This window comes from Magallana gigas, chromosome 2, assembly GCF_963853765.1.
Source record: "Magallana gigas chromosome 2, xbMagGiga1.1, whole genome shotgun sequence".
Taxonomy (NCBI): domain Eukaryota; kingdom Metazoa; phylum Mollusca; class Bivalvia; order Ostreida; family Ostreidae; genus Magallana; species Magallana gigas.
In genome coordinates this window covers 33,510,936-33,530,858 of record NC_088854.1, presented here as the reverse complement: position 1 = coordinate 33,530,858, position 19,923 = coordinate 33,510,936, and the positions used below count along the sequence as shown (strand labels likewise).

Below are 19,923 nucleotides of genomic sequence, written 5' to 3'. Positions count from 1 at the left end.
TACACTACTCTAATTTTGTATTGTTGTCTCTAACATTTTTGCTATCTTAAACTATTAAGTGTAACTCTGAATGCTAAAGTTGCGGCTGTTAAGTGTTTTGCTGATACTGCTGTTGTTATTTTACTCTGTGCATATTGCTGATTGCCAAAGTTGCTGCTGTGTAGTGTAATGCTGAATGCTGCTAATGCTGTATTATTTTATGTGTATTAATTGCTGTGTGCTTAAGTTGCTTCTGTTTAGTGTATTGCTTAATGCTGCTGCTGAATGCTGCTGCTGCTGTATTATTTTATGTGTATTAATTGCTGAGTGCCAAAGTTGCTGCTGATGAGTGTATTGCTGAATGCTGCTGATGCTATATTATTTTATGTGTATAGCTGTGTGCTAAATTAAGCTGCTATTAAGTGTATTTTCAAGTACTGATGTTATTATTAACATAATAGAAAATGAAATGTACATTATAATCAATTGATAAAAACATCTGAGCATGTTAGTGACTATATATTGTATAAATATTTTGATACCTGGCGTAGATTATTTGATAATAAAAAACTTATTCAATCTTTATCCGAGTACAGATTTTGTTATAATTAGTAACACTAATTAATTGTTAACAATATGTTTCTTAATAATAAAAATATATTTTTCAATCTACAACTTGATTTAAGGTAGTACACAACACCTGTGAAATTAATTATTAATCAATAAAACGTTGAACAAATTAAGGCATTGATAATTTGGTTGGGGGCAGAAGATATATAGGTAACTTCTATAATGCTATTACTCACTTATTATAGTAACAAAATTTTCTTGGTTGTTAATCAAAGTTGTATAATATATACAATGTAAGAATATAGTGAGTCATAATAATAGTGTACTGCATGTACTTCCATAAGCTACCTATTTGATGACAGGTTTATCCCGATAGTCCCGAGGTCAGTGCTTGTACGGTACCAGTTATCATTGGCCAAATCCAGGATTTGGAAGAAGACCCGATTGCTTCCCCTGATGTGTGGATATAGCATGTTTCCCTCGCCTCCCCATAATGCTACTTTTGCGGAGCATTATGGGTAGACCAGGGAAACAGACCAGTGAGAATAGTGTTCTCGTATAAGGGGGAAGTAAATGTACCGGTAGTACTGGTACCATTAGTACAGTACCTATAGGGTCTCTAACACCAACAGTAGTGCCAATGGTTGACTCAATCCAAAACAAACGTTCACCAAGTGAAACCCACTGAATCTAAGAGTTTGGTAAGACTGTGTGGGTTGTATAAACGTGTGTTGGTGTACTTTCAGGTATAAATAATAGCTTTCAAGTTTCAACTTTCCTGGCTGATGAGTTTCTGAGAAGATTTTTCAAGATTTACTCTACACATGTATATTCCTATGTAAAAATTCAACCTCCATTGTGGCCCCACTCTTCCCCCGGGGATCAGGATTTTCACAACTTTTTAAAAATGTTTTGCATACAATAACTTTTTCATTGGTAAATTATAAAATAAAAAAGAAATTGCATGACGACATTAAAACAAACTCTAAAACAGTTCCAGATAGTCATGTCGATTGTCATCTGCCGGGTAACGGTATGCCGTCTGCTGTTTCTGACCTGGCATTAAAGGCGGGGCTGTCGGGGTCAAGAGCACGTCAGCCTGTGGGGAGGGAGACTCACTTTGCAGTACGAGGACATCCTCTTACCTTGTTCAAGTTCCAGTGTGATGTCGGAAACTAGCGAACTCTGGCGATTGGTTTTCTCCACAGAATACAGTTGCAGTGTTGTCTCCGAACCATCTCCACTTCACCACAAAAATCAAGACAAGAATGAGAAATAAGGACAGGACAGTTTTCATTTTTTCTGTATCTGTACATATGTTTTTCTATTTTTTTGCTATTGTTTTCAACTTGTTTCACATTAGTATTCTCATACATAATACCACTTTTTCTTTAGGCTTATTAGAGTATTCATCCAGTGTTTACACTCGCTTTTTTGTAACCAAAATCGTAAGATGCACTTGCAAGCGTGTCTCGCAAGATTTTCATTAGCACGTACGATCAGTTGTGACTGAAGCTTTATTGACTGTATTTTAAGCGTACAAACGATTTTATTAAAACAGATGTACAAACTTTTGCAATTAGTACAAACTATACATTTTATATCGTACGTACAACTTTATTAATTGCAATCAAATTAAGGTTGGCGTGAATTTGTTAATTTGAATATAGGCAGGTAGATCACAAAAAATAAATCTAGCTTTCACTCACAGAGAACTACATACTTGTCTATATTGCGTTCCTTGAGTTTTTACCATAGTTTGTAAAGAGCGATGTTATTTCTCGTGCAGTTTGCGTCGGTATCTTTTTCAACATCACCGAAATCCCGCAGACTGTCTTACATATACTAGTATAAACTTAATGATCGTGGGTCAATTCGCTGATTTTTTCTTGTTCTCCTGAATAATTCATGCTCTATTCAGATTGCATGGCTCCTTCACTTCATTGTCTATTGTGAAGAACATCTCATCAGTTCCGTAAATTTTAATGCTTACGCATGCGTCTTTTAAGAATGGCATGTTTATAGCATGATCTTCGTTTTCAAATTCAGAATCGAAGAGCTTCGCTTTTTCATTTAACGACGTTTTTCAAATTGGAAATCTTAACATTGTCAATACTCATGTTTTACTTTGGGGTGACAGTGCAATAAGTGACAATGAAAACAAGCATTTATTTACATTAGTTTATAATTTTATCAAAAATACTGAAAGATTTAACTGATCTTATAACTACTAAAACACCGTTGTTAATTATATACATGTCAATTGCATATATGTATACTGCCATTCTATCCACTGACCTTTATTTATGTTGTGTACACATATATTGTATTATATCTTTGTATTGGGAGAGGCCGGTCTAAGTTATGGAACTTGTGCCCAATCCCAATTGTATTTTTGTACAATAAAAATATGTTGAAATCAAATCAAATCATTGGTGAATAGAGAATATGAAATATTCATGAAAACGAGATAAATTCAGTAAGTTGACAAACGGTCTGTTAGGGTATACAAGACTTGCTGTGGGTTTCCGACAATGCACCTGCTTTTTTTTTTTTTGAAAACCACACATGCATATTATTATAGATGAGACAACGGGGGATTGTCGCTCGTTAACACAAAGTTACAAATGAGTTTTTTCTCTGACACTAATACTGACACTTGTGTACTTGTGTTAATACATATCCAGGACCTTTGATTACAGTGCTCTATGTCGTAATTTTCTGTCATGTCGGTTCATAAGACTAGAAGTATTGTTCAGCAACTGCAATAAAAAAGAACCATGTTTTTTTTTTAGTTGTTAGATATTTTTTTGTGAGGTCAGGGCACAGAGTTGCTGCACTTTTATCACAAATAACGCCCACTAATCATCAAAGGTAGTCACTCTGTTGTACGATTGTCTTAAAAGGGTGATATCTCTAAGTATTGTTTCATACTAGTCTCCAACTGGTACACAATCCAGTATTATCAGAAATGAAGTCACTATTGAAGAGCATTATTATCTGTTGTCTTCTAAAGGATATCTTACAACACAAACGCTACAGTTGTCCGAATAATTTGCTACACCACATTATTTACCTATTATTTGTTACATTGCTAGTATTACCTATTATTGTTACACTGCTAATTTAAACTATTGTTTATAACACTGCTAGCAGTACCAATTATTTGTTACACTGCTAGTATTATCTATTATTTATTATACTGCAAGCACTACCTATTATTTATTATACTGCTAGCATAACCTTTTATTTATTACACTGCTAGCGTTTCCTATTAGATATTACACAGCTAGTATTACCTATTATTTGTTACACTGCTAGCATAACCTATAATTTGTTCCACTGCTAGCATGACCTATTATTTGTCACTCTGCTAGCGTGACCTATTATTTCTAACACTGCTAGCGTTACCTATTTTTTTTAACAGCTAACATTACCTTTTATTTATTCCACTGCTAGCATTATCTATTATTTGTATCACTGTATGCTAGCATTACCTATTATTTGTTAAAGAGCTAGTATCAGTGGCGGATCCAGGAATTTGAAAACGGGGGGGGGCGCAGTTAAAGGCAGGGGGTCTGGGGGGCCGCCCTGAGGCCCCCAGTGGGTCCAGGGCGAAGCCCTGGTGGGGGTCCAGGGGGCGTAGCCCCCGGAAGCTCCTGAAATCTAGATATTTTGAAAGGCAAAATCATGTTGTCTGGAGGGCCAATTTTTACTTATTTTCCCGTCATTTTAGTCACTAGAAATGTTACCAAAATGTTATGAGACATTTAATTTTGAAGTAACAAAAGCTGCAGAAAGTTTCAATTGAGCTATTTATTTAATTGTATCTGGGAACAGACTTCTAACTAAATTTTGTTCATTTTGTAGGCTTTTGCAATTTTACTCAATGATATTGTTATTTGTCATAATTGTCCAGGAGAAAATTTGCACCAATGAGTTTGTCGGTCGTAAATAAGTAAAATAAATAAAAACAAGAAATACTTCAAAATATCGCACACAATTATAGCTGTTTTATTTATATGGATTGTTAGACACCATTTTTCTTGGGTTTTTGTTAATGAAGATGTCGACAATTTTCTTGTAGTCTAGGGGAATATCTCTGTGAATTTGGAGAAGAGTAAGGGCGTTTAACCGGTCCTGTCCCATAGTACTTCTCTGGGACGATTTAATACGTTTTATTGCTGAGTTTCCTCGTTCAACAGTAGCACTCGACACAGGAATAAGTAATAGAAGAGTAATTATTCTGTGAATATTATGTACTACATAAACCGAGTCTTACACAAGAAGTCCACTCGTACACAAGTTGAGCCGTTCCTATTTTTTTTTTAATTACTAAACTGAATGAAATCGAATGAAATAACACTTCTACATGAATATGCCTACAAATTATAAATCTTTGTATTTTTTTGTATTTTCATTTTACAAATTGAATTTAATATTAAAGTAAAGCATGACTTTATATGATCAGAAAAAAATCATCCACAAAAAAAAAAAAAAAAATCAAACGGGGGGGGGGGGCGGGGCGCGCGCGCCCGGCGCGCCGGCGCTGGATCCGCCACTGAGTATGACCCATTATTTGTTACACCACTTTTATTTGTTATAATACTAGCGTTACCTGTTATTTGTTACACTGCTAGCATTATATAAATCCCCCCAAACAGGCACTATTTATTTTCACGGCGAACCGTACTCGCATAATTTACGCGCATGTAACAATTCGTTGTGTTACCCGTTGCTAAGTGTGTTGCTAACGCTGAGGGTAATAGAACGGATTATCAACTGCGTCTAAACCAATCAGATTTCAGTATTTAACATGAAAGTATAATAATACCTATTATTTGTTTATCAGCTAGCATTACCTACTATTTGTTACACTGGTAGTGTAGCCTATTATTTGTTTTACAGCTAGCGTTACCTGTTATTTGTTAAAGCTGAAATTAAGAAAATGTGTTTTTAAGAATAAAGGATTGTTTGAGACTCGAACCCGAGTATTAAATCTTGAGATATTTTACCACCGAGCCAGGTAACTCTTTTAGTATTCAATGTCAATTAATCCCGACTTGTATCTAAGTTGTACACAGACAAAAGTTAATTTTTACGTTCGGTCCCCATGACCAAATCCGTTGGGATGTGTTTCGAGTAAAGAGGTAGTCTGGATTTTTTAATGTCTGGAAATTTAGGTGTTTCTGCATGTGGTGGAAATTAATACTATCTTCCACACATTATCGAACATTGCAATAGGACTTCAGAGAAAAGTTGTGAAAATTCCTCAGCCGGTATTAAAAATTGCTGAAGATGGTTGTCTTTTGCAAGCGATAATATGAAAGGACATCCCAACGGGACGGAGAGTCCAGGGAAACAGGAGTTTACCACATTACAAGGATATTATGACAATATTCTGGTTATGGCTGGGTCCTAAACACAAAACCTTCAAGAAAATAGATTAAAGATATTTCTAAGATGATTCTATGACAGAAAATACCGTACATCCGTGGGGTTTTTTTTTGCGTGGTCCAAAATTGTGGGTAAAAATTTAACTTTTTTTGTTAAATTGAAAATATTTCTAATCGTAAACAATAGGATATGATTTCTGCGTGTTGTATTAAATTTTTTTTCAAAATAAGATCGTCGCGTTAAAACCGGATAACCGCATAATTATTTTCTGTACAAGGTTCAATATCATTCTGAGATAATCATATTTATTTGAGATGTTGTGAAACATTTCATTCTGCCTATATTGTCCTCATTCTTGAGATCAGGGCTGTCCAACCCCTTATTCCTGATAAGTTTAAAAGTGACGTTAGTGTTTGCTCTTTGCATAGTTTTATATACATGTATGAACTGAACTTAAAAAAGAAACAAAGATAAAAAAAAATAAACCCACAAAAAAACTTCTCAAACAAACAAATTGTTAGTGTGACATCCAGGCGTTTTGAGAGCTATAGCATTGATGCCTAGTAAGGTGTGGATATTTATTGTTAAAGTGATTGAGCTGCGAAAAGTAGGGTTGAACCTAAACGATTTCTTAAACGAAGAAAGGGTTATAAAATAAAATACTAGAAACAACCTTTTCCATATTGGTACCAGTGAGCAATATGCAGTACATATACCGTTAATTACCAAATCTTTATAAAAAGATTGTAATGTTTTACGATATATATTCCGAATTTATAATTTTATAACCAATTTCCTATATTTAAGAATCATCATCGTACTTAGCTTTAAAATTTGTTTTTATTATAAGATAGTATAAACGATTTGTAATATGTAAGATGTTATTTTTTCAACGCAAAAAAAAAACCAAAACGAAAACTTTGTTACAACCCGCGTAAATCTTGTAATGGTAAAAATACATTCCAGCAACACGTAATTGACTGCTTCCGGTACTAAAGAATAAAATTGTAAGATTTATCAAAATATATATAGACGCGTTTATTAAGATAGGTATACATAATCTGGGTAACACTGTGACACACTGTGACACAACGATTGCATATTCGGATGTCAGGATCGAGTGTTCAGCAAACAATGTTTTCCTATCTCTATTCATTCTGTTTCCCATGGTATTCAAGCCGTAACGTCCGCAATTTACACATAAACCAATAGTAATGTTACTAAGGATGCAATCATTTTCAGGATTCTGAACGCCGTTTCACAAAAGCGTCGTAAATTCGGTAATACCTATCGAATTGTAATTTATTTTATAATGACTATCATTGCTCAGGTGAGCGATTGGCTCAAAAGTCTTGCATGTTTTCAATTACATGCATTTTGTGTACAACAAAACCGGTGGGGGGGAGGGGGGGTTGTAAAATTTTCCAAAATAAATTAATAAATATTATGATATTCTATTGTTTAAAGAAAAGGTCCAAAAAGGCAGAAGCTGCAGAATAGTGCCTTTTTTTTTTTTAAAAAAATCCGAATTTTAGAGGAAGTGGAAATAATCTGTTTGAAATCTTAGTATAGTCCTTTTGATATAGTTCAAGATATTAAACATCCCAGAGTATCGCTATCTATTTGATATTGTTGTTTTGCATGCCTACAACCTAACATATGTTTCTTTTTAAAACACTGGGTCCAATATTTTCCATTCTGTCAATCGATATTCATTTAAGCATTGTTTTTTATGTGACGTCAAACAAGCTGAAAAATGTTATTTCAACAATTACATCCCTCCCCCATTTTTCTTGCTTGCTAATGCCACATTTACACTAGTACTATCACGATTCGTGGTGCTATTGAAATCGCATTTAATCGTGCTCCTTAATCGTGATGATCTGCATCAATCTTGGAAAAGACAAACAGCACGCTGTGTTACGTTGAGTTGCAATACTAGTATGTCAATTTTATCAATCGGGCTATATCAATATGTTTGTCGGGTCCAATCGTAGCTCAAATCGTGTTTACTTGATTGTAAAAAAAAAAATAGCCATCATTATCATGCCCTATCGCAACAGAGTAGAGCGTATCTTTATTTTCCTAGATTCCCACTTTCGTGAAATCTGTTGCGAACACTACGATTGACCAATCGTAACTGGTCGCGGAACTTCTCTTTAATACAAGATGATGCGAGTCGATGCGTCCTAACACGATTTGTTGATCCTTGATGCGACAAGGCCAATATAGACAAAATTCAGGTGACGGAATATGTCACGATCTTATTGCCCGTTTAGATACAATGTACGATGAAATTAGTTCTTATAAGATTTTTAAGATAGAATTCCCGATTGGATCTCGATAAGATCCGAACATCAAGATATGTACACGAGTCCCCGATTGGTTACGCTTGTGTACGTGCAGATACGGTATACATTAAGATACCGTAACGTTTATCACGAAACCGATGTGCTCCGTTACGATGGGGGCGTGATACTGATTGCGATTCTTTTCACAATCAAGATGGAAGATGATAACGATTTGAGCTCAATTCTACCCTGACAATATATCTATATATCCCGACTGACCATACTTATATATCGCAACTAAACTCCTCCAAGATTGAGCCAGATCATCATTACAATTATGGTGCATTCCATTGTACATTACTTTGCACATGTTTAAAAAAAAAATACCAATTTTATTATTCTGCAAAACTTAAAAAAATAAATTAAAAACAAACACTTTAAATAATTTCCTCAAAATATGATGTTATTTTTGGATTATCAACAATATCATGACAAACGGATATGACTTAAGGAGCAAGCTCATAGATTTGCTTCATTAGATTAAACATAGCGGAAGAAAAGTCATTGCGGAAAATTACGAGATAAATGTCAGTGACATTTAACAAAATGTGTAATGACTTGGATCCATCTTGCAATGAAAGTGCACCAAACAAAACATCTTATCATAATCTAGCTTACGATGTACATGTCTTTATCTATATTTGTTCAATTTTTTTTAAAATAATATCTATATCTGTTCAATTTTTTTTCCAAATAATAAGCCATTATTTGGTCAAGAAATACTTCAAATGTTTTAGATTTAAGTATGAATATTTTTGTAGAAGTAAAAATAGTATTAATTGACCATGACCGTCCAGATAGAAAAAAATCCTTGGACCATATTAATGGTACAGACAAAACTGAAGTTCGGCCATCCACGTCGTTTGTTTGTTTTTGTTTTTTTATTTTTTATTTTTTTTTTTTTAGTTCGGTGTTTCTTTGGAGAACTTTATATGGAGGCATCATGTTCTCCTTTCATTGAAAATCATAGTGCATGGCGCTTTGGTTTTAAGCTGAAAATAGCAGTCGCTATAGCAAAACACCGGGAGGCGCGCGCAGTAAAGTCGTTGCGTCATCACGTACGGGTGCATCCACATTTGTCGCGGTAGCGTTGCCTAGAATTTCGCCATATGCGGGTACACACTTTGCAAAAAGCATGTAAAGTGACACGCAGTATAGATCAAGTAAGATCACCATGGCAGCGTGATAAGGTCAGTTTCGAACAGCGCCACTGAAGCTCCGTTAGCATTCTTGTGTGATGCAAATGGTCCCAGTACGGGCGCAGTGGTAGTAGACTGTACTTGTCACAAAGATCTCTCTGAGTGAGTTGGGTGTCCCTGCATTTTATTAATTGAAATAGAGAAAAAAAGAGAATGTCTTTTGCATGCCGTTAGCAACATTGTGCACGATTTTCACAAAATGCAACTCCTGGCTCGCTATTAGCACTCAGTAGAATTTTTTTTTTTAAAACGCCACGACCGTTGTAATGACGCCCTAACTAACAGCAATTACAATGTGAGGGGATTTAGAAAATTTTTCCAGGGGATCCGAAGCATATTTTTGGTAATTTTATTATTTAATTTTAAACAATTTGAATTGACTAGGAGGGGGTCCGGATCGGGATCCCCACTCTATTAAATCCGCGCATGCGTCAATACACAGTGAGACGTACTAAATGTGTCATACACAAATAGAGAAGTGTAAAACCATCGATCTTGTGAACACGACACTAAGATTATTATTTACAAGTAGGGATATCTTAACCTCATATGACAGTCCTTAACTTTTAAGTTTGAGCAAAAATAAAAAAGTCTCCAAAATGTGGATAACCATGTCTCTTTTTAAACAATTTAAAAAAGGGTGTTTTTTTTTAAAGGGGAAACTGGTTTGGTTAACTTGCTTACAGTAAAAACAAACATTCTCAGAGTATTACAAGCAAAGCATGTCCCTTACCTCCCCCCCCCCCCCCCCCCCCGCTCAATTTTGAAAAAAAATGTCATTTTATGTGTTAAATAGGTATGAAGGAATACAGATGTATTAGCTTCTCTTTTTTTTTTAACTTTCTTTTAAAATTTATCCCCATTCATCGTGTTACTTTTAAGCAAGATATAATTATTCATTAACGTTTGAATGTGGTCAAATCTGAATTAATATCATAACCCTGATAAATTTCAAAAGTGCTTTTAAACAATTTTTATTAATCTTTTTCACAAACTTTACAGAATGTATTTTAGCATAAAATCAAAATAATATAAATTCCTATTAATTGTAATATTAAATGAACCATGCGAATTCATTTCACTTTATATTATTTAGGCCATCATTTAAACAATAAAAGGCTTTCTTTGGGGATTCATTCGGGAAATGAAGGCAGCGACATTGCAGAAAAAATACATAACCCGCGTTAGCGGGTTGTGAAATTTTTGTCTGCAATGATCGCTACCTTCATAACCCGCATGTCTCATCAAACAAAGCATTTTATTATTTGTATTAACATCTTTCTTTTAACTAATTAATAAATTGCTTATGAAAAGTTAGTAAAATTCACTAAATTACTGTTATTAATGTACATAAGTACGTTAGCTAAAAGAAACAGCCAAATCGTCTCCTTTGAGACTTTGAGTCTGACATCATCATGATTATTTTGTGCAGTCCGTGATTTTTCTTAGGTTGCTGGTGGCTTCGACCAATCGATAAACAGGGCGTGTCCATTTTATTCCTGTCAGTATCTCAGTATCTTGTCAGTTTCAGCCGTTGTAGATTTCGACCAATCGATAAACGGGGCGTGTAGATTTCAGTCTGGCTGTTTCTATAGAGCTATGAATTAACTATATGTTTCCGTAAGAAATAGAGGAAATAATACCTGGTAGATGTAAAAAAAAAAATGAGGTTTATTATTTTGTTAAATCTGTCCGTAATGATAATATTAAACATTTAGATTATAATATAGTTTTTGTCATCTAAAACTTTTTTTGGACATTTATAGGCCAATCAGGGCATTGGCCTATCAGGGCATTATATATCTTGAATTTCAAAGGTGAGTCCATCGGTCCGTGGGCATGTAGAAGTGACGTATATCTCTGACACATATTCACGTGAGGATTTGTTATTGTTTTAGGTTTGCGCAATCATTCTCATGATCGGGTGAAGTAAATACTAGTTTCACTTTACACCAATATAAAACTAATTGATTATTATCCATCAACGAGAATAGAGGTTGCCCGAGAATAGCGATAGACATTTAACGTAAGTAATTTCCAATCTCAACCTCGTGAAATCCCCACAGTGAACCCCAAAGTTTAGAGGGAAAATAGTTCCAATGTATTTTCCAATATACAATATTTTCAGTTGCTTCCGCTTAAAATTCCCAGTCTGTTTTATAATTTTTATTGAAGCATTTTGTAACCAAGTTTTATGAAGAATAACTGTGACAAATTGTGCCTTTCAAAAAAATTTCGTTCAAGAAAATAGATTTTTTATTACAGTTGTGTACGACGATATTACTACGCACAATCGAGTGACAGTGGATCGGCCATACAGAAAATATATTTAGTTTGGTTGAGGAGTCTCTGAAAAACAGGCAAAATGGTGGAAGGGGGAATGAAATGCGTGAAAATTCTACTACTTGTGTTTAATCTTTTATTCGTGGTAAGTTTAATGATGTTAAATATAGTCATATTGGTATTAACAATAGTTCATACGTGAACCTATGCCCACGGGTTTAAAAAGACTATTGCATACGTGTACATTTCTTTGTTAAATTAAGTTAGAGAATTTTCGGATTTTGAAATACCTTAATGAAATGCCAGATTGTTAATATATAGCACGACTACCACAGAGGTATCTATCCTTATTCTGATCATAATGGTCGCAAGATAAGTTATTTTGCTATCGCGGAGAAATTTGCGGGAAAAATTACGCTGCCTTTGGCGAGCTGTTTAATTGACGTTTATGAATGCGTTTAATTTAAATATGAAATTTGTATAGCATACAGAGAGCTTCTTTTGTGTATTCCTAAATTACTCGATCAGACTGATAACACAGCCGAATCTTTACACAAACGATAGATAATATTAAGGTTGACGCAATACAGTACAATGAATAATATTATTGTGTAACGTTACTATTGTCTAAACTGCTTTATATGAAGGTCAATTTGTTGTAAATTGCATTATAAGTAGAACAAGATTTGAAAATATTAAATGAATGATCCTTCAGATATGAATGTATATTTAGAGCTGGCACATAACTGTGGTTGGCAAAAAAAACATCCTTCCGAGGCAGTGAATAACCTAGCTATTATACAATAAGTATGAACAGCTATTTTATAAAGTATGTCACTTATCAGGTAACTGAAGTAAAAACATTAGACAAAGCAGTTTGTAAGTGGTTTCATACATGTTATGTGAACTGCAACATATCTTTATCTCTCTGCATCCAAATCAAATCAAGTATGGTGTTGTTTTCTATTCCTGGCCAATGAAAAATGAAGCAAAGTGTGTTCAAAAATTTTAAACAAAAATCCCCTGTAAGATGTGAAAAAGTGTTCAGTATTTGAAGGAGATCAGTCTCTTATCAAGATGACACAAGATGAAGTATTTAAATGTGGTAAACTGTCATTTTAACGATAGAACATTCTATCTATCTCATCATTATCTTGACCAAGTATGAATTTTGTCCTTATAGTCTGGACTCATTTCTTGCCTTTTTGTTGCAGTAGAGGTAATGATTCTCCTCCCCCAATTTAAAAAAAAACCCCATCAAAACGGGGACAACAAATTGTATTTACCATGTGGAAAATGCAAAGATTTAGAAATAACTATAGGATATGGAAGTCATTTTTTTACCCTTCAAATTGCTTTGGCAGTTTCCTCTATATTCTTCCCCATTTCTTAACATGTGGTAGACAATATGCAAATTTCAAGTCGGCTGCAACAGAAACTGAGAGAAAAGATGACAGCTAAGAATTGATTTTTTTAAAAAGAAATCCTGAAGGTATAATAAATCATTCATGAGTGTTTGCAAGAGATCAGTTGTTCAAAACTATTTATCAGATATGCTAGAGATGATTGTTTGTTTTAGTATAGTAGTATTCATTTTTTATTATTTTGCATAGTTTCACAGAATTTTGTATATTACACTTGAGGGTAATCTACACTACATATCCACAAGGAGAGATTATTGTTAAATCCTGCGAAGAAACACACTGAAAATAAATGCAAATAAAAAGTATGATTGTTTTTTTAAGTCTCAAAGGTAAATAGAATGTAGAGGGCGGAAAAGAAGGTGTTCATACTGTATCCAACATATCTCAAAGCAAACACATACATATTTTTTTTTTTCATCCAAATTGTTGGTTTCTGTTTATACAATTATATCCTTTTTTTTGATAGAAAAATTAAAAACTCATTAAATTTAGATGTAAATCGTTAATACCATGAATACATGAATTTATTTTGAAGTGCTGAGTGCAGTTTGTAACACTTCCCTGTTTGGTCATGGTGTTCAATTTATAAACAAGGCTGGATCTATGACTTTCCTACTTCCTATTTTGGAGTCTTGTGACTGGGCCAATGGTTGGTCTTGTGACAAGCAACCTGTTCGCAAAATCATAATTAAATGCCTTGTCGTAAAGATTCTAAAAATAGATTTCAAAGAAAATCACCCCCAAAACAAAAATTTCTTGTCCTCAGATAATCCTCCATGTACATGTTGTTTAATGTTCTACATTAGTTTTTATCAATGGCCTTTTTCTTTGTCATGCAGTTACCAGTAGTTTGAGAGGAGTTTGTAAAGTGTTAGAAGTTGAAAGCCTGAAGTATCATATAACATACACTACTCTAAATATTGTACTACACTTCTCAGTATAATTCTGTGTAAATAAGTGCAGAGTGAATAATAATCAGCAATGATCATATGTCTTAACAAACATGAAAGTCATTCCAGATGTGTTTAAGACATACCCCGGTACATTTCAAGCTTGTTTTTAAAGTTGAAGGTTGCAGTTTAAAGTTCAATGTCTTTAAGTTTATATGAACTATGAACAGGTGATACAGTTATACTCCCCTCCTGAAGACAAAAATTCAGATTTGAATCTTCCAACTGGAAGGTTATTAATTATGAAGTTTAGGAAAGAAAATTGAAACATTTGAAATAAGTACACATGAACCAAGTCCTTTTCATATGTTCAACATGTCATCTTTTCTTTAAGTTCGTTTAATGTCATTATTTTCACCATATTGTTAGAAGTATATATTTAGATACCTGACAGTTGTGAAGTATCAATTGGTAGTATTGTGAAGTAGCATTGGTAGTATTGTGAAGTAGTAATTGGTAGCTCTTTTAATTGTGAAATTTTTAATTGATACTCTTTAAAAACAGAATGTGCATGTACTTGCACTCTTATGATTTTAATTACATGGCTTTTTGTGTACCGGTATATAAAATGTCCATTCATGTAATAATGCTGTAGATACGTCTTTCAGATTGCTGGAGCCGGTCTCATTGGAGCTGGAGCCGCAGTCCAACTGAAATTCAAGGACTACTTTGCACTACTAGGGGGACAGTTTAGTTCGGCAGCGGCGCTGCTCATAGCTGTCGGAGTCATCATCTTCTTCATTGCCCTCTTCGGATGCATTGGAGCATGGAAGGAGAACCACTGCTGTGTTATGATCGTAAGTATTGACTGGTATTTGGGAAAGGGAAAGCAATGGGAAAAGGGAAAGGGAAAAGAGTGATGATATAGTTAGATGATGGAAAATATGAAGAAAAGATCATTCACTCTTGGTGATTTCCCCAACAAACTTGCTATGGTGTAAGGTGAAAATTACACAAAAGCTATAAAAATAGCTGGGAAGTCAAGATAGGTGCACTTTTCTTCCTATTTGAACACTAGCTGAAACCACCCAAACAACAGGGAAGGAATTATGCAATGATACAGTGAGCAGTTTAGTTTTAAAAAGAAAAAGTAAACATGATGACCTGGAAGTAAAGGCATTTGGATAACAAGGATAAAAAAACAGGTTTTTTCGAATCATTTAAGATGACAGGCCAACTGATAACCCTATTTGAACTCCAATGGTGCTCTATGCTGTGCTGCATAGCGTCAGATATAAGTCTCTATGATAAAAGATAATTCATATCTAGTGACAAATTGTAATGGAGAAATTATAATTTAAAAAACATCACAAAATAACTGCATGAATCCTGATCTCAGTTGGGATTTGATTTATTCAGCTTCTGATCATTGATAAAAGGAGGGTCCTGCAATCTGTTGCATAGAACTTGATGCTGCCTATACAGATAGATATAACTGCAACAGAAGTTGCCATCTATTGCTATTGGTTTTACCCAGCCATGTGAAACGCATGGACTGTGTAGGAAGGATAAAAATCTGTGGAGTAATGATGGAGAGGGAAATGTCCTTTTCGCCAGTGTAAGCCACAATTATCTCTGTAAGCAAGGGGAAAGTTGGACCAAGTTGATAGAGTCTGGGTTATGGATCAATAAGCTAAGTCTAGTCATGCCAGAAAATTGGAGATGAAATGAGCATTAAAGTGGGGACAATGATAGATTATGAGAGGGTGTATGATCCTGCTATTATGTATATATACCACTGTAGCTACATGTACGTATACCAGAAACTGTAATGGAACGTAATGATTGTATATTAATAAATTCTGCACAGCTAGAGGAGAAAATACTGGAACAAGTATGTAAATTTTCGCTGTGGAACATGGACAGAGGGGAGAAATTATGTTCTATGTTGTAATTATTAACGTATATAATGCACAATGTCACAGAGAGCCTGTTAGGCATGTCTGACAGAGGTGTGTAGCACACAATAGAATATCATTTTCAGACCAAACATACATGAAATTCTTCACTGCACACACGCTAACACACCCTTACACACACACATGACAGGTTTAACAGTTGATGATTGATGAACCTGTTGCACTTGTCCATCCTGTCACAATCAACAAGACGCACTTTGTGTTTTCTGTTGAAAAAAAAAATTGATGTTTAGAAGTAATTGATTTTGTCATCAGCAAACATTAGGTTAATTATGAAATGTTGTTTGGAGGTAGTTTTGTGTAACTAGGCATAAACAAACATGGCATAGAAAGGAGCACGAAGGCAGTGATGGAGGACTGCCGCAGGATTCTGAATCCTCGGAGAGTCCCGCCAGAGAATTGCGGTGTTACTTATTTATACTTTGTATTGATCGCGGTGTCCTGTCATTGGCTGGAATGCAATCATACCACCTATGAGGTTTCAAGAGACTAGGAAATTGATTCAGCATTGTTACTGTTAATGGGCACTGTAGCAGCTTGGGTGGGGGACGGCAAGGGGACTTGGACACGTATCAGTTTTTTTTCCACCTTAACTATAGGTGTACACTTACCTGTATGTACATACACACCGACCAGTTTTTTTTCCCACTTTTAACTATAGGTGTACACTTACCTGTGTGTACATACACACAGACACACATATTAGTCAGCATTCCTAAAATCAAAATAAAACTTGTTTTGTGAGACATGCATGTGAGGGTAACTCATTGTGAGTCAAACCCACACACAGGTAATTTGGGCAGATCAGTTGGATTTTGTGTTTGGGAAACGTGGCTCTGCTGAAATATCCCAGCCTAAGGATGCTAATAATCCAAAGTAATCCCGTGTTCTGATGAAACAATGTAGCCTTGATGTACTGAAATGCAAGCAGTGTCCCACCGGGGAGTTTAATCTATCTGATCATTCTGCCAGCTATGTTGTAATGAACTTGGAAATCAAAGTTCCCAAGGGTGTTGTCCTTGAATTACTCTTCACTCAGTCTTTACACAGGAATTGTATGATCTAAACAGGAGTATAAATGTTGCTAAATCTTTATAGAGGAATTATTTGAGGCCACCAAGTAATAACAGTCTTTTATATCCTCTTTATTAAATTTATGACCTGTATTTGCTGTTCAAAGAGAAAATTTAAAAATACTTCATTTTAACAGAACATTTAATGTTTTACAGAATGGGCCCCAATCCTATTGAAAGATTTTTAATGCATCGAAATAAGTTCTTAACAGAAGTTATGAAAGGACTGAGTTTGCATTGGGGGTGGAGGATTTAAAGGATAAAGTAAAAGTTGTGTTGACATGTCCCTCTGTTCTCTTTCAGTATGCTGTCCTGTTGGTCATCATATTCATCTTAGAAATCTCGGCGGGAATAGCGGGCTATGTGTACCATGGAGAGGTAGGGCCATATCTAGATTCTAGATCTGTAAATATATTGATTGTTAAGTACTGAAAACCAATTTTTATTCGTTTGCGAGATATTCGTGAAGTTCGCATGGGCGTAATCATAGCGAATCATTAAAATGCTTAGTTAACGTTACAATTTTTGTCATATTTTAATATGATCTGCTTCAGGTTGAGACGGAGGTTAAGAAGATGATGACGGAGACCCAGGCTGAGTACACTAAATCCGCAGGGGACAAGGCCAAAGTGTGGGACACCATCCAGAAAGAGGTACTTGTGAGGGGGAGAGAGGGACAGATTGTCTACAGTACACAATGGGGAGGGGTTTGGGGCAGAGTGTACACACAAACCAAACACTTTATTAGTGATTCATAGAGAGTAGGGTGGGAGTGTATTTTTTAAAAGGTGGTTGGGGGTGGGTGGGGTTTGGAAGGGTTTGAGGTCAGATCCCATGAGGACAAGAGCAGAGGATGGCAAGGCTGGGAGGTTCATGGGAATGCAAGACAAGTCCTTTTATAGTAGTGATTGTGTTGTAAAAGAAAAAATGAACTTTATATTGAAAGATGCTTATTTGTGTTATTTTGCTGTCATTTTGAATTTTAGTTCAAATGTTGTGGAGTGTCCAACTATACAGAGTGGAAGCCTCAGTTCCAAAATAGCACCACACAAGTTGTCCCCAAATCTTGCTGCAAGTCAGCCAGCAACTGTACAGGAAGTGAAGCAGATATTAAAGCAGATAAGATATATACAGAGGTAACTTCATTAGCCTTAAAGCATTTACATTTTGAACTTTATTCTTGTGCTAGACTTATTGCCTCAAAGAAAATTTTTACTTTGTTAATACATAGCCTTACAAAATTTATATAAATGATGTTATTAAAGGATGATTAATTCGGCAAACTTAAGCGGATGAGAAAGAAAATAAAAGAAGAAATTAAATGGATTTATAGAAATGAGGTTAAGGAAGAAAAATCATTGTTTCTCTTATCATTTTTTTTCAGGGATGTTTAACAAAGTTTGAGACCTTTGTCAAAGACAATGTCTTCATCATTGGCGGTGTTGGAATTGGTCTGGCTTTTGTTCAGGTAAAGATGATATAAAGGAAATCTTTTATGGGTCCCCTTTTTTCTGTTGAACCGAATTCCGAAAACTAAATTCTTGTCAAGCAAGAGAAAATATCTTTAAATATATATGCAAGGGGGTATAGATATTAAAAAATGCAAGATAGACATATCACACTTAAATTGTTATCATATATTTAAGAGGACATGAGACTTGTTTGGTTTTTTAAAATAACAAATGAACTTCAGTTATTTAATATGAAGCAATTGCTATAAGACACACTAGGATCATTTGACTTAACACTGATAGCGTCCTGGTTTTTGTCAAGCAGACACATTTAAGTTATAATCTTAAAACAAACACAATATAATCATGAAATCAACACACAGGCTTTGTATAATATCAATGTTTCAGTTTTGATGGATTGAATAGCATTGATTTAAAAACTCAGATAGCATTTTAGTGTATTGTGTAATTAAACCATTGTAAATTACTTCTGCTTATTTACCAGCCATCTCAATGTGGGTTTTTTCATTGCACACCATGGTCGAATTATCATGTCCATGATAATTAAATGGTTTACAAAATCTGATATTCATTGAAGTCTCCTGCTTATTCTGTTTTATAGAGAGTCCTTAAGATTACAATTGATTTCAAGATTTTCAGTTTGAATGTAAAATAAGCATTCTATTTCGTATTCATTTCAGATTATTGGAATCCTCTTTGCTTTCTGCCTGGCACGTGCTCTTAGAAAGGAGTATGAAGTAGTGTAATAATTGAAATAGTAATTTCCAAAGAGGCTGTCACACTGAACTAAAAAGAACAATACACTATGGATGGAAAAAGAGGAGAAATTTTAAGGGGGGGATGGTACTTTTGATTTAAATTTTCATGAATTTCATTTGAAAAAAAAAACATGTACAAAAAAAAAGAAAGATCATAGTTTTAAAAATGCATTTGTCCACCATTGCTTGTTGAATTTAATGTTGTACGACTGGGAATTGTTAAGCTTGAGTGAACTCTGTCCTCTTCTGTTACACCGTATGACTTTTTATCATACAGCATCCTTTAGACAAGTATTAATCATTTTGTGCTCTGTAGTTATCCAGTATTGTGGTATGGGGTATGGTCTTTTCTGTTCGCGTTGAATTACATGTAGACAGATATTTTTGGGTTTTTTTTTCTGCTATGAATGTTAACAGGCACCAAGATTATACATGTATATGTTTACATATTGCCAAGTACTACCAGTTGTCCTCTCCAAGACGAAGACTTTTGTGGGTTTGTAAAAAAAAATTTAATCGTTGCTCTTTTATTGTCATTTGTTTCTCCT

General features: G+C 34.6%; 1 protein-coding gene across 1 annotated transcript; it reads left to right on the top strand.

The window, feature by feature from the left end:
* Nucleotides 1-11,381: 11,381 nt before the first annotated feature.
* Nucleotides 11,382-19,525, top strand: LOC105345248 (CD63 antigen). Its single transcript, XM_011453342.4, has 8 exons — nucleotides 11,382-11,522; nucleotides 11,762-11,924; nucleotides 14,762-14,950; nucleotides 17,449-17,523; nucleotides 17,700-17,798; nucleotides 18,132-18,281; nucleotides 18,530-18,613; nucleotides 19,298-19,525. Exons 2-8 carry the CDS (start codon nucleotides 11,862-11,864, stop codon nucleotides 19,361-19,363), a joined length of 726 nt encoding a protein of 241 aa, XP_011451644.2. The 5' UTR covers nucleotides 11,382-11,522; nucleotides 11,762-11,861; the 3' UTR covers nucleotides 19,364-19,525.
* Nucleotides 19,526-19,923: the final 398 nt, after the last annotated feature.